We start from the raw sequence: 15,409 nt of genomic DNA on the forward strand, positions 1-15,409 counted from the left end.
AATACAGTTCAGGTCAACAATTAAAGACAAGAGTCCAGTATGCTCTGCAGTATTGCTCCCTTTTACCCTGGTCTTCAATGGTCTGGACACCCACACAGCAGTTATGATTTAGGTGTTCTTAAAGGCTAAGTACCAGCTATATGAAAGTGTCAAACTAATAAATACAGTAGAATTTGAGTTCCTAACTTGTGTTTATTGATAGTCAGAAAACATGTTATTTCTTACTTATTCAAGGAATAAAGTTTAAAAGACCCCACCCCCAACAGTGTTCGGAAACTCTAATAGGCATCTTGCATGTGACGTAGATGGTGGACAACAATTCTAGAAGTTGCACTTAAATTAATGCAAAATGACAAAAAGGTGTGTTGTTTTTGGCTGCAATAATTCAGTGTACCGTGGGACATCTGTGCACAAATGGCCCAAAGATCCCAAAATATCCAGAAAATGGACTAAATTTGTCAACTTTAAACTGGCACTTTGGAAAGGACCATCCGCTCACTCCGTTATCGGAAGTGCTCATTTCACTGGTGCTTTTCCAACAATATGGGCATGTAAGGAAACCAACAAAAGGTGTTCAAGAGCCTCTGTATATATGGAGGTAAAAAGAGTAAGTACACTTACTTCGCCTGTTTTAGTTGGTGTTCGTTAGCGTTAGCATTACTTGCTAAACTTGGTGGCTCATTATACTAGGCTGCATTACGGAGGTTTATAGTGTCGGATGAATTTGAGTTCGACTTTGATCACATTTACAAGAATAACAGTACTTCTAAATTTGAGTTTAGCTTATTGCTAGGCTATTGTCATGAATAATGTTGGCTATTTAGCTAGCTAGATACTGTCATAACAGTCAGTCACGTTGTGTTCACAACAGTGATGTCATGGTTGCATTCAAGAATGTCCGTGGCGAGCTCGGGTTTTTCTGTCAATTTAATACAATTGTCAGTTTTAAAGCAAATTAAGCATGCTATTTTCATTTTTAATTCATACTTATATATGTCAGTAACAAAAATAATGTGAAATATTCATGGAGGTCCATTAAGTGGTGCTTAGCCTTTAAGTTTTAAAACCCTCAGCATCACTGCTGGACTGAGTATAGTCCACCAATGAAATATATCCAGCTGACAATGTCCTGTGTCCACTGCTGAAGGACTAGAGGAAGATAAACACAAATTGTGATGCAACACATTAGCTATCTGACTTTATATCTGTGAGGTGGACCAACAAGGTATGTGTGTCTAACAATATGGATACAGGTTTTAAAATCTCCAGCAGCACTGCTGTATCTAAACCACTGTCAGTGTCACTACAGTGCTGAGAATGATACACAACCCAAATCATATCTGCTCTGTGAGGTCCTCCTGAACATTGGGTGAGAAACCAGGATGAAATCCAGAGTGAGTTGTGTGCTCTGTGCTGTCTCTGTAACCCAACCCCCACATTCACCTTATTGCAGACCAGAAATTCCCCTACTCATCAACTTACCCATCCCCCCCGCATTTCAGCTCCACAGGGGTACAGTCTCTCTTCTTGATTTGTGTACTGCCCCTAGTCTGTTTGCACCCGTGTGTCTCACTTTGTCTTCTTTAGTGCCTACAACCTCTAGTGTCTTCCAGTTTAATATGTGTACAAATATTTGTTTCTTTAGTTTACCATGTTGTCTAGTAGTTCTAGCTCAATTTGAACCTTAATTTGTTCACTGTAGTTTAGTTGTTGTGTCCTTGTCTCATGTGTGTTCTTAGTCTAGTTTCCATATCTCCTTGCTCTAGTTGTGTTAAGTTTTTGTACTCTAGTTTAGAATAGTTTTTGTAGTATTTCCAGTTGGGTCTAGTATTTCTATTCTTAATCTCTGGTAGCTATAGTTTGCTTTTGACATCCTCTGTTAGCCTTGCCTGGTTGTTTCGTATTATGTTTCTAATAAATTCTGTGAAACTATTGCACTTCTACTACAACTACTACTACTACTACTACTATTGCCTCTATATCCAGCCACCTTTACAGTATTTGTTGTTGTATTTATTGTAATAAAATGTATGCTTAGACGCACAGCACTATAAATACATTCATGCCAAAATAACACCCGTTATTCAGTTAACATTAACAATCAACCTGTTCCAAAGCAGATGAGTAAATCTATGTATCCAGTGATTATGTCCAATAAGCATCACTGCTGTCCATGTGAAGTATGCATTATTCACAAATAAAATAAACAATCATCTGATTTGTCTTTTTTGACAATCCACTTTTTGTCTTGGATTATGATGTGATCATGTGCCTTTATTAGCAGATGTGAAAAATCTGTGATGAAAGGCCTGGAAAAAGTGTGTAATGTGTCACCACTATTATTCACAGGTAACCTATTTCTAGGTCTATCTCCCCCTCAACCCCCAAAAAATGTACGTTCAGCCATCACATCCAATAGACCTGCTTCAAATTCAACTTAATTTGATTGCTTAACAAGCTTGCAGGAGAATACTAACTGTCAGATCTTATGTTACCCAACCAGCGCAAGCATTGCCTAGCACTGCACAGATTACAAAACACATTTAATGTTAATGGAACCTTGGCCTGTGGGCACAGAAACTGAATGAAATACTCTTACATATCTCTGAATTTTAAGTGGTAGTATCATCTATATCTAGTGGTAGTATCATCTATATCTGTGTTTGCACATGTGTTATTTGAAAGGTACAAATCAAATGTAATTTAAGAGCAAATCTGAACTCACCTTCTGCTGAAGAGGTGTCCATGGATGCAGACCATCCAGATAATGATGCATACTGTAGTGAGCAGCAACACAAGACAATCCTGACCACAGGGGGGCTATGTTACCAAAAGCCAACAATTACAAAACAACAATGTGCACTGTTTCCTTTTCATGGAAACAGTGAATCAAGTCCTCAGCTGTGTCCTAGTGAAAATGACTGGAGTGTCCCAAGGATACATTGTGAAGAGTGTGGTTGAATGGGAATGTTCCACAGGATTAAAAAAATATATATTATTATGTTTGTTTGTGATTTTTTTTCCATTATTTTTCCATCAGTTCTCCCTGATTACTGGTGACCTAAAGAGCTCTGTGGTGGTGGAAGAAGAGAGAAAACAAAAGAGTAGGAGGAAAATGCTTGTTAAACACTAATATTAAGTCAATGAATCAAGCAAGCACTCAACAAACCATCAAATCAATTAGTCAGTATAATTACGGTAATAAGACCAGTAGACCAGTTTGATTTAATTAGGCCAGCTTTGATCCAATAAAAATAATTAAATAAATAATAAACAAAGCTAATATAATTAAAAAATTTTATGTTATGTAATATTATATATGCTTTACTCAATGATAAAGGTATATTTGATAAAACATTCAAAATATCTGCATAATAAAATCATGAAGATATAAATAAGATTCTTTTAGTGGATTGATGTTAAACACACTGTCTGTGAAGCTGCATTGTGACAACATCAGTTGCTAAAAAAAGTGCTATACAAATAAATATGATTTGATCCTTTATAGAGATCATGATCTTTCACATGGTGAAGGGACCTCTGAAAAGATCAATGCTCGCAAATCTGCCCTATTATTTTTTAATATGTAAAAATAATAATAATAATAATAATAATAATAATAATAAATAAATATATAAGTGTTTAGTAAATAATGAGAAATTGCTTTAAATACATAAAAGCACTAAATTATTCAATGATTTATTAAATTCTAGAGTGGTTTTGACTAAACTGTAAATGAGAGTCCATCACACTGAAATAATCCAACCCATGCTGTTAAATGCTAAGGATGGGTGTGTTAACTGGAAGTAGGTGGCAGACAATTATATCTTGCGTTCATCAATTTGTCTCCAAGATGCCTCTGTCTTCTTGCTTTTTTTCTTTTCCATTTTTAGAAAAACTATATTCCATAATGTAGAATGGTAGATGAGGGTGAGAGACCGGATTATGCCATTACTTTTCAAGGTTGATGGCTGCCTCTTGTGGGACAGCAGAAGGAGGCATCAAATTTTAAAATCACTCCAGTCTCGTTGGCCCTTCTTCTCCTCGCTGACCTGTGGGCCTGTGGTGTCTGCGAGCAAGAGACAAAGAGGGATGAGCAGAGCTGCGGAAGTAATAGGATAAGCTGCTAGACTATCTCTCACTCTCTTAATGATTCATGCTCTCTCCACTGTCAGTGCTTTTCAGCCAAAAACAAATCTGGTCCTTGAACTGGTTCTGTTTGGTTTTATAAGAACCTTGGCACATTTCAGCAAACCAGCCTGTGTTTACAACAATTTAAACATTTCCTAAATCTGTAGTTTGCTAATTTTGATGCCATATTTTTGTTAGATTTATACCTGACTCCGGAGTGATTATGAAAAGGGGTTTGAGGCATGGGCCCATTTTAGGGCCCCCTAATGTTAGTCCAAGCACCTCTAAAAATAAAATAATTATTATTTTTTTTAAATATAAGTTTATATCTCTTAAGCTGAAAACATTTTTAATGTAAATAAAAAACAAAGATCCATAGTAGGAACATATGGTTTAAATTAAATATTTTAACAAGGAAAATACACCCATGATATTTGATTATTTTTTATTAAACAATACCCACCTAAATCCTAATGTGACTTTCCTCGTGTGTGTTTGTGTGTGTGTGTTGTCAGCTATTCAGACATGGATATTTGATTATTTTTCAAGAAAAAACAGCCAGGTGCAAATGACAGAGTAAGTTGAAAATGATGTAATTTCATTGCCCACATGACCATGCGTGACCAGATGCCCTAAAAATGTACACATTTGAACAAATTTTTCCTAAAAACGAATTGATTTAGCTGTAGAATAGATCATATGAACAGGATAATAGAAAAGCTGTCTAAATCTTGTAGGGAAATTACATATGTAGGCAATGATATCTGGTTTTATTTATTTACCTGCTACTGTGGGAGGAAAAATGATCTAAAAGCAGTTTTATTACCACCACATTTGCTGATAAGATGTTAAAAATTAAGGGAACACACTTGCCACCCTGCTGAAAAATTCAGCACAAGCTGGTTTTAGATGTCTTGAGCTGGTCATTGATAGCCCTGTGAAGGACTGGCGCCCCCTCCAGGGTGTATTCCCCACCTTGCGCCCAATGATTCCAGGTAGGCTCTGGACCCACCGCGACCCTGAATTGGATAAGCGGTTACAGATAATGAATGAATGAATGGTCATTGATAGTCAAGGCTTTGGAAAGCTGGTCATTTAGGCAAAACATACCCTTTACTTGTAAGCTAGCTGGTTAACCAGCTCTTGACCAGCATATCGTATGTTGCATTTGATTTTGTTCATGCTTGGTGGTGCTGGTCATGTTGCTGGTTAAGCTGGTCAACCAGAATGGTTATGCTGGTCATGCTGGTTGCATGACAATCTCAATATGGACTGCCGCGAGGAGAGATCTGGAAAAGTTAAACCAACACATTCACACTCGGAATATCACACTTAAGTTAATGTGTGTTTGTATCACTCTGTGAAGGACTGGCGCCCCCTCCAGTGTGTGTTTTTGCCTTGCACCCAGTGATTCCTGGTCTGGACCCACCATGACCCAAACAGGATAAGCGGTTACAGACAATGAATGAATTACTTAATTAATTAATACTATACTTACTGGGATAATGTTAGTTGGTTTTATTCAAATGTTGGGCATTATTTGTTATTATTAAACAAATTATTATTTGTTTGTTTGATTGCACGGTTGATGATGATAACTTAAAAGTCTTTGCTATTTTACGCTGGGTAACACCATTCTGGTAATGCTGCACTATCTTTCTGTGCAACAATGGTGGAATTGGTGATCCTCTTACCATCTTGGCTTCAGAGAGACACTGATACTCTGAGAGGCTCTTTTTATACCCAATCATGTTGTCAATTGACCTAATTAGTGTTAATTGGTCTTCCAGCTGTTCGTTATATGCTCAATCTTTTTTTCCAGCCACTTATTGCTACTTGTCCCAACTTTTTTGGGATTTGTTAAAACTGTGAAATTTTGAATCAACATATTTTTCCTTTAAAATGTAACATTTACTCAGATTAAACTTTTGATCTGTCATCTATGTTCTATTACAAATAAAATATTGACATTTGCCATCTCCACATCATTGCATTCAGTTTTTATTCACAGTTTGTTTAGTGTCCCAACTTTTTTGGAATCTGGTTTATATTTAGTGCCAGTCACTGCCATTAGACTCCATTTATTTCAAGTTAAACTTAAGAGTTAAACGTGTTAATAACAGTGAATGAGTATTATTGGTACATGATTTTTATTGGTATTATTATTTTTGAAGTAAACTGAACACAGTTTAGCTCCAGGGACCTGGAGGTTGTGGGTTCGATTACCGCTCTGGGTGACTGTATGTGAGGAGTTGGTGTGTACTCCCCGTATCTGTGTGGGTTTCCTCCGGGTGCTCTGCTTTCCTCCCACAGTCCAAAAACACACGCTGGTAGGTGGATTGGTGACTCAAAAGTGTCCTGTGTGAGTGAATGTGTGTGTGTGTCTGTGTTGCCCTGTGAAGGACTGGCGCCCCCTCCAGGGTGTATTCCCGCCTTGCGCCAAATGATTTCAGGTAGGCTCTGGACCCACCGTGACTCTGAACTGGATAAGCGGTTGCAGATAATGGATGGATGGATGGATGAACACAGTTTATTAGTGTGAAACATGAACTGAAGCTAATTTTGCTGTGAAAAATGTGATAACGGCAGCTGAGCTGCAGCTGTTTTCAGCGGACTGATAGTGATACAGTTGTTGTGAAAAAAACGTACTGTTATCACGAAATAAACCTCACTTAAGAAAGCTTCTCAACCAGAGTATGCGACCATAACTAACTGTTGTATGAATTGTATTACATTTTAAAATCTTAATATATATATATATATATATATATGGAAAAGTGCTAAAATGTGGCATTTGTCTAAAATTCTGTTTAATCAGCAGTGGTCCGCCCAGAAAACACTGTGTAAAACACTAGTGAACCTCCAACTTTGCCTTCAGTGGGTAAACAGTGATCCGCCGTCTCCTTGCTATCAGTAATAGAATATACTGTAAATGCTATCTAGACAGGTAGTTATCAACATACAGGGCTAGTTGATTGCGTAATGCTAAAATCTAAATAACTAAATAGCTTAATACTGCAGTGAAGTTAGCTTGCAGTTAGCTATTCATAATTCTGTTGGCTATAACTATTCACGCGCGCTCGCAAAAACCTTGCTTGCTCAAAATATCCCTGAAGTTATAACAAAGAAGTTATTGGTTAATTGTTGGAATCCACCTGACTCAGTTATTTTTCTTAGACATTATTTTGTTTGAACTCTCAGTGGTTCATATGCACAGATCAAGTTGAATCATGGAAAATGTCCCTCTATTCTGTAGAATCTCTGTTGCTCTCGTCCTAGAACATTATCCTTTCTTTTGTTTAATATTTCACCAAAGTGTGTCTTATGTGCAATATTTCACCAAAGTGTGTCTTATGTGCAGTGTAACCCCTTTTTATGTTTAAGTTTAATTATTTATTAACTTATTATGGTATTTACTTATGTGTTTATTTATTTGTTTATCATCCATAAAGGTGATGTTCACAATTGTAATCAAAAAATCCCAAAATTCTTATAATATTCTGGGGATGTTTCCTCATCATTTGCCAGCTGTCCAGTCTTTTTGTGTGCTTTAAAGCAGCCTAATGTGTTTATGAAGCACCATTGTTGGAAAATGGCTAAAAAACAAACTGTCAGTTCAGAATGCTACGCTTTCTCTCTCTGCTCATGGCAGAGCAAAGCATTTTTTAGAAGAACAGAAAGAACATCAAACATTGAAAAGCAACAAGATGAAGATATAGCTCGATTCCTGCTCCATATTGAATAATATTGAACTATTTATGCTGTTTTAGATTTCTTAAGGTGTAAATGTCTCCAAATTCGAGCCATGTACATACAACCAAGGGTGCAGCTAGAAATCTTGGGGCCCATGAAAGATACTTGAACTACACATCCCCTCCTGAAAGAAAGGGGTGTGGTAGTGGAAGTGAAATTTTCAAGCGTAAGATAATTAATTTCAAGTCTGCTTTTGTCTGGCTCAAGCTAAGTGATGGTGTGTGCCTGAGTGTACATGTAGTGGTAGCGCTCACTTTAGAACAACTGATAGCTGAGCTGAGCATTCCTGGAGCATACACATTCACGTGTCCTGCTCTGCCACAATCAGACTGTACCATTTAGTAAAAAGAGAGAGGGGTGAAAGAACAATATGATATAATATAATAATTTGAGAAAAATGTTATAGCAAATCACAACCATGTTTAATTAGCTTATTTTACAGATGAAATTATGTTTTATTTAAAAAGCATACACACGGCAATACTATTGAAATTATTCAAAGGGCCCCCTGTCAGTGCCTGGCCCTTAAAATCATAATTTTTTTCCCTTCAAACATATCGTTCCACCTTGAAAGATGTGCAATTTCTGAACATAAACAAACAAGAGAGGACAGTGTTTCCCCTCAATCATAGACGTACCCTTTAAGTACAGGACTCGTTCTCTAACCATGTTTAGGTGGGATTCTTTACTGAGATCATATCCTTAGAATTTCCAGTTGTTTAATAAAAGCTGTTTAATAGTCTTTGCTATTCTATCACAAAATTGCTTGTCCCCAGACTTTCAGGAAAGATTCTGTTCATCAAGTCTCTCCAGTGTTCAAACCAAAGTTACACCTTTAAGCCTTCTTGAAATTTATCATTCACTTACTTCCTGACATGTCCAGCATTGTCGTTCCTTCATTGGTTGACAGTGAAGATCTTTTGACCTCTGTGCAAGTCCTGGAGAGGCGCTTCTGTGTGGGAGACATCACACTTTCGCCAATTGTCTCTAAGTTGACCATTCTTTTCTCACAATCCACCACTCGTGCCATGGCAACAGAATCTTTGAGAGCAAGGGGTTGTGCACCGGAATTGCTTACTGACTCTGACCCCTCTTCCAAACCTTCTGTGACCTTGGATGCAGAATGCGGGACCTGTCCTGTTGCCTGTCCTCCATTGGTCTGTGATCGGATATTAGTCATGGCAATTCTTTTCCCAGCCTCAGCCTCTTGCTGGCTGTAGACTTTGTAGCGTATCATGAGGATGATGATAAAGACCAGGACAGCTGCTACAATGATGCCACCAATGATGATGATCATGGTGCCACCCAGGAAATGGCTGCGGAGTGACTCACACTGACTGTACTCTGTATCTGTGATGAATGTGACACAGCCCACCTGCCGTGTGGCAGTCAGTGAGGTCATTCCATCGTCATAGACAGCCAGCACGCAAAGGTCATACTCTCGGCCATACACCAAGTCCCTTACCAGGAAATCCTGACTTGTGGATGGTATCATCCTGGAAAGGAAGGAGAACACACCAGAGCAAATTTCAGTAGAACATTTTATGCACCAATTTACCACCATTAACAGTGTTTACGAAAAATGTTTATGCCCTTACTGAGGTAATAAGTGGAGCATTCACATAGCATTGACCCTATCAATAATTACAAGTTTGATCCTCTGTGGCCAGCCATAGCTAGATGTCTGAGAGTAGAGTTATACTCTATTCTTGTAGGTAGAAAGGCACTCCCTTCTCCACATCACTGATGATACTAGCCAAAAGTGGACATTTGTTAGAGTATTCTCCTCTAAACTTGTTTAGCTGTCCAGCGCCATTGAATTACAGGTAGTTTAATGTCTCTGATTAAGTAGCTTCACAGAGAAAGCAGTTTATTAATTGTTTCTAATTTGTTCATGGCTTAATTTGTTCAACTTTAAACATTTAGAAATTTACTGGCCAGGATTGAGTTGTCAAGTTTCTAAGAAAACAGACATTAACACATCATTTGAAAGGAATGTTTCTTTGACATGTACTATTGCATAATTGCTATGTGAACATATCAAGTGCACAACCCCCCCTCCAAAAAAGTGAAAAAACACTGATCTGTTAAAATATGTGCCACCTGTCACGCCCTTGTCCTGTAGTGTCTGTTTTCCCTGTCATGTGCTCTTAGCACATGGCTCTGTTTGTTATTGTCCATGTCTCCGCCCATGTCCCGTCTTTGTTCCTCCTCCTCGTCCGTGTCTCATTTGTAGTCCTGCCCCCTCGTTATTAATCTCAGGTGTCCTTGTGTGTATATAAGTCCCTTTGTGTCTGTATGTTTGTTGGTCATGTTGTTTCTCTTCCATTGTTGCCGTGTCATGTTACTCAGTCCGGTCTGTCTCTGTCATTTCCTATGTCATGTTATTAATTCTCTGTCATGTTTACTTTAGCTCTCCGTGTTTAGGTTTAGTCTGTCCAGCTCTCTGTATTTATGTCTAGTCTGCTTAGCTCCCTTTGTCTGTCTTTATTAGCTCCCTGTTTGTTGCCTAGAGCTGTGCTCAGGCTGGCTTCTTGGAAAACCCCACAGACTTTTGCCAGTCCTGGGCACACCCCAGTTGTTTTGGTTCCCCTGTCTGTCCCTGTCCTGGTTCCTGTCTCTGTCCTTGTCCCTGTACCTGTGTCTGCCTTTGTCTCTGTTCATGTCACTGTGTTCATGTCTGTCCCTGTAAACGTCCAGGTCCCTGTTCCCCTGCCAAGTCCAGTCCCCATTTCAGTCTAGTGTCTTGTCACCTGTCTCCAGTCCAGTCCCTGTTTCAACCCTCTGTCCTGTCTCCAGTCCAGTCCCCGTTTCAACCCTCTGTCCTGTCTCCAGTCCTGCCTCATGTTCAGTCCCAGTACCCAGTCCTGTCACCTTTCCTGTCTCCACTCCAGTCCCCAGTCTTTAATCATGTCTGTCACGCTCTTGTCCTGTCATGTCTGTGCTTTTAGCACATGTCTGTTTGTTATTGTACATTTCTCCACTCATGTCCCATCTTTGTTCCACCCCCTCGTCCATGTCTCATTTGTAGTCCTGTCCCCTCGTTATTAGTCTCAGGTGTCCTTATGTGTATATAAGTCCCTTTGTCTCTGTATGTTTGTTGGTAATTCGTTTCATTCATCACTCATTGGGGCATGGACACCACAAGACTTCTGAATGTGTATCTTTCAATATCTAACTGGCTGACCTTTCTGAATGAGAGGGTGGGGGTTGTTTTCAGGAATTATGGACATATTTAAAAAATATAGCCATTTAAAATGACTACGTATGATATTGACATTATCACAAATTTCAAAGTGAAATAAAAAAACAAAAACTGACAGTAAAAATTTCTGATACTAAGTGTGTTGACTTGGCTGACCTTCCTGAATAAGAGGGTATTGATTGTTTTCAGGAATTATGGATATCGTCTTCCTTCAGTGTTGATAAGAATTATTATTGGACCCCACATACATATAGTGCATAGTAAATGTATTATCTTAAACTGAAACGTGATTTTGTTTATATATTATTTCAGGCACAAATGAAAAATTGATATTTATAAGCAACAAAAAGAGGGCAAAGAAAGAGTGTGGGTGTAATCCTTAAAAACAGAAGTGATGACCTACTAACATAAAGAATTGCAAATGAGAAGTAAATGCGGAGACCTTGGGTTCAGGCAGTCTAAAAGAGAGCAGTTAAAAAGAAGCAGCAGAGACAAGTCACTAAATGACAACTGTCATTCATATAGCATTTTTCAAATGAAGTGGCTGTGCAAAACTACAGATTAATACATGGACATTGTGGGCGAAGTCAGGCAATACCCTGACTCCATTCCGATTGCCCCTGTACATTCAAGACATGAAGTGCCCACAGTCAGAGGAGTCAGGACAAGTCTTGTCCTTTATGTGCCTTGTGTGCAAATCATGTAGCTTTCACTTGGAGAAGCAATATTTTGAGCACTTGGGAGGCCATCTCAAAAAAACATAAACCTGTGACTTGCATTTTTAAAAATTGTGATTATAGAACAAATATATACACAACTTTTGCATCACATAAAAGCAGGAAACATAATCCTCATTCATTTAAAGATTTTAAACATCTGTTTTTCAAGAATATCCATGTCAGAATGTGAACAATTGTGACTCTGTTTAAACCGAAACTTACTCTGAATCTGTCTTTGAAGAAGAAGAGGACTTGAACAAATTAGTTATTGACAGACTGTGTTGCCTCTTAAGTTGGAAGGGATTTCCAATGTGTCTAACATATGCATTAATGAAATTGTATGGGAGCTTAATTTCATTACATCGTCAGCATCATCATCATAATCATCTTCTTTTCTGCTTTTCCATTTCAGGGGCACAGTGTCACATTAGAATTAGCAGAAAATATTTGCCAGTTAAACCATATAAGTGCACATCTTATAAAAGAGGTAGCTTTCCAAAGGAACATTTTTCTATTATTGAGCCAGTTGAATACATTACATTAGGTGTTGGGAGACATTCCTGCTATATCACAATCTTCTCTGACATCTATTTATTTAGCTATACTTGCTAAGGCAGATGATATGAAGAAATATAGATACCCTAAAGTCCTAGAGCCACAGATTGTTGGAAGCTTGGAAGATGATGGAATTTTTTTACCAAGTCTGGGTAAAACCCTCAAGGGTACTGTATTCTGTGTGGTGGCTGATAATCTTGGAGCTCATTCAATTGGTGGGTTTGTCGAAAGCTTTACTGGAATTGTTTCATTTCTGTATTAAGTAAGAATGGGGGTGTTCCCTGTAAGGACAAGGCATAATAATACTCTGCATGTTGAAGCAGCATTGGCTAAGACTAATCAGACACATTATTGTGGAGTAAAAAGACAGTGTGCCATTTCTGACAGACTGAATTATTTTCATGCCACTTCAGGTTACCCACCAGATGTTTTGCATGATATGCTTGAGGGGATTGTACCATTGGAGTTTTCAATATGCCATAATAGCTTAATCAAAAAGAGCTGTTTTTCTCTTGAAGACTTGAATAGGTCCATCAGAAAGTTTCCCTACATGTGGAATGACAAAGTGAACTGCCCACAATTTGGTCCATTAAATTTTACATCAGGAGAAGGACAAAGACACAGTAGATTTTGTCCAAGCGGCTCACACACAGAGTTAGAACAGCAGTGCTTACCTTAGGTAGTCCCCTTCAAAATGAGACTAAATCTGAGTCAAACTTCTCCGTCAAACTGTTCATGAGTAATCCTTATGTTTGTGTCAAGAGTACTGGCTGAATAAAATAAAAATAATAAAAATAATTAAAATATGATCCCTGTGGACCCATGTCACACCTACTGCTGTGTAACTTAGGCGCTCAGCTTTCCAACGACATGTCAATCACGTCTGTAGACCAATCAGGGGCAGAGTTACGGAGATGTGCACCCAAGGATGAAGGACAAACGCACAGCAGCGCTCATACGTTTTCAGCGCCTTATAGACCCAGACACCGAGAGAGAGACTCAAACGGTTCTGTTTGGCAGCCACAAGCTCCACAAAAAATAATCAAGTCAATAAACATGTTTCAAAGCTTAGATGTCTTTTATTAGTTACATTTCAACCACTGAGGACATTTAAATGCAGCAAGGGGTGTGGGGGAGGTTGCCTTGCTCTACAGCCAATCAGAGTGCAGCAAAAGCTTATGCGCTCTTGATGGGACTGATTTATATCTTGAATCTTGTTTACCCAACAAAGCTATGGTACACATTTGAGGTATTTCAGAAAATATTCCTTGAGCTTGATGGGCTAAAGCTACTTAAAATAGTCCAAACACTGAAAAACACATTGCTAGGCTGAATGGCACAAAGCAGGTTGGCTTCAAAATTCTAAGTGGTCCAGAAGGAAAGGGTCTTCTTTAGATTGTACCCACTAAACCTATATTTTCTGTAAAAAGATAATTCATTAGACTGTCTTAAAGCTGTCTTTTGTATTTTTTTTTAATTAGGGGTCCATGCACTGCAAGTGCTGGAACTCTATTGCAATTGTTCAGATTTTTAGGGGTCCAAGCACTGCAAGTGCTTTACTTCTACTTCTTCTCTTACTTTTAGGACCGTAGGTCCTAGAGAGTTGTCGTTTGGTCAACTGGTAGTAATGAATGAATCAGCCTGATCAGCCTGATGGTGACGCTATAGCGACCTGGAACACATTTACGTCTGTATCTCCTACCCTGTGTGGCGTAGAGATGTAATTCTTTTTTTCCCTGATTCCTCAGGTCAGACCCTACAAAAAAAGCCTCAAGAACCCATAACCTACTTAAATTTTGAGCTAATTTGCATAATATGCAAAATTGCACTAATATTTGAGCATGAACTAGTCCCTGGAAATCTACCTAATATAGACATATGTGGTATCAGCAGAATCCTAAGAACCTGAACTTTAATAATTATTCAAAAAAAGTTGGAATTTCATCACTGCTCGGCTTCCAGACTCTGCCCAAATACAGGGGTGGATCTCACATTCCGAAAATCAGACAAAAACAGCTATAACTTGCAAACACTTTCCCCGAATGTTACGATCCTTCACATGCTTGATACTTATAAGGGTATACTTATGACTTGTGACCACTTTGTTGTGCAACTGCAAACCTAGGGGGCGCTATAACAACGAAAACTGCTATGCTTCATAGGATTGTCTGATTGACATGCCGATTGGTATGCATTTAGTGGGTGATGTCCTGAATCAGATTCTATGAGGACGATGTCATATTAAAAAAAAGGCCCCCATCAAATTTTAGCAGCTGACCTTAACAAGGTCCTATCATCATGAGACTTGCATGGTATGTCCATGGTAGGACTTCCTAAGCACATAAAAATTTTCATAACGATAACCACTAGGGGGTGCAATTAAAAATTTCAACATGGAAATATAGAATATCTCAGTGAAAATTAAACATATCGATGAGCAATTTGCTTTACTGAATACTCAGCATATTGTCTTACAACTCTGCAATTACAATTATTGTCAAAAAATGCATAGTTTATCCACAATAGTCAGGTATGTGAAAATTGAGCTTTTCAAACTCCTCCCTGGAAATTTGTCTTATCAATAAACAACTGGTATTTTTGAAATCTCTATAGACTGTAGGTATATAATTATCAAAAAAAGTTGGAACTTTTGACACGCTGTTGTGGCAGTTATTTAACAAATATACATGGGCGGGGCTTGATGCACTCTTTGAGCTATAACTACAACAAATTTCACCCAAATCAAACAAAACTTGGTGCCCATATGTAATTCATTACTCTGAAGTAGTGTGCCAAATGTGACCACATTCCAAAGAAAAGGGGCGCTACAATTAGACAGCAAGTGGTTGCATAGATTATTAATGGATTTCACCGCCACCTAGAGATGCAGTATCAGCCAGATGAGATAGGTATATTCTGAAGGAAAGGAGCTTGAGCATTTTCCTAACATATGACTAAAGCATTTTTGAGTTACACCTGTTTATGCAATGTTTCAAAGGTGTACACCTCACCATGAAACCTTGAAGAGTCTACTTTCCAACTATAT

At 38.3% G+C, this 15,409-nt stretch overlaps 1 protein-coding gene across 9 annotated transcripts in view; it reads right to left on the reverse strand.

The window, feature by feature from the left end:
- The window catches only part of zgc:172282 (leucine-rich repeat and fibronectin type III domain-containing protein 1-like protein), a 315,052-nt gene that overhangs the window by 39,358 nt on the left and 260,285 nt on the right, over positions 1 to 15,409 (reverse strand). For 5 of the 9 annotated variants that reach the window (XR_010801233.1, XR_010801215.1, XR_010801221.1 and 2 more), the window contains exons 5-7: positions 8,752 to 9,380; positions 3,956 to 4,069; positions 2,726 to 3,071 (exon numbers count right to left, since the gene is read on the reverse strand). Coding sequence is in view for 4 of the 9 variants with exons in the window: in XM_066662428.1 (XP_066518525.1) it covers positions 5,350 to 5,420; positions 8,752 to 9,380 (700 nt within the window). In the remaining 5 variants the exon portion in view is untranslated. Of the gene's footprint in view, positions 1 to 597; positions 3,072 to 3,955; positions 4,070 to 5,309; positions 5,421 to 8,751; positions 9,381 to 15,409 lie in introns of those variants that run through there. The other 4 variants (XM_066662428.1, XM_066662427.1, XM_066662429.1 and 1 more) reach the window with 2 other exon arrangements.

Source organism: Hoplias malabaricus, chromosome 1 (assembly GCF_029633855.1).
Source record: "Hoplias malabaricus isolate fHopMal1 chromosome 1, fHopMal1.hap1, whole genome shotgun sequence".
NCBI classification, from domain to species: Eukaryota; Metazoa; Chordata; class Actinopteri; order Characiformes; family Erythrinidae; genus Hoplias; species Hoplias malabaricus.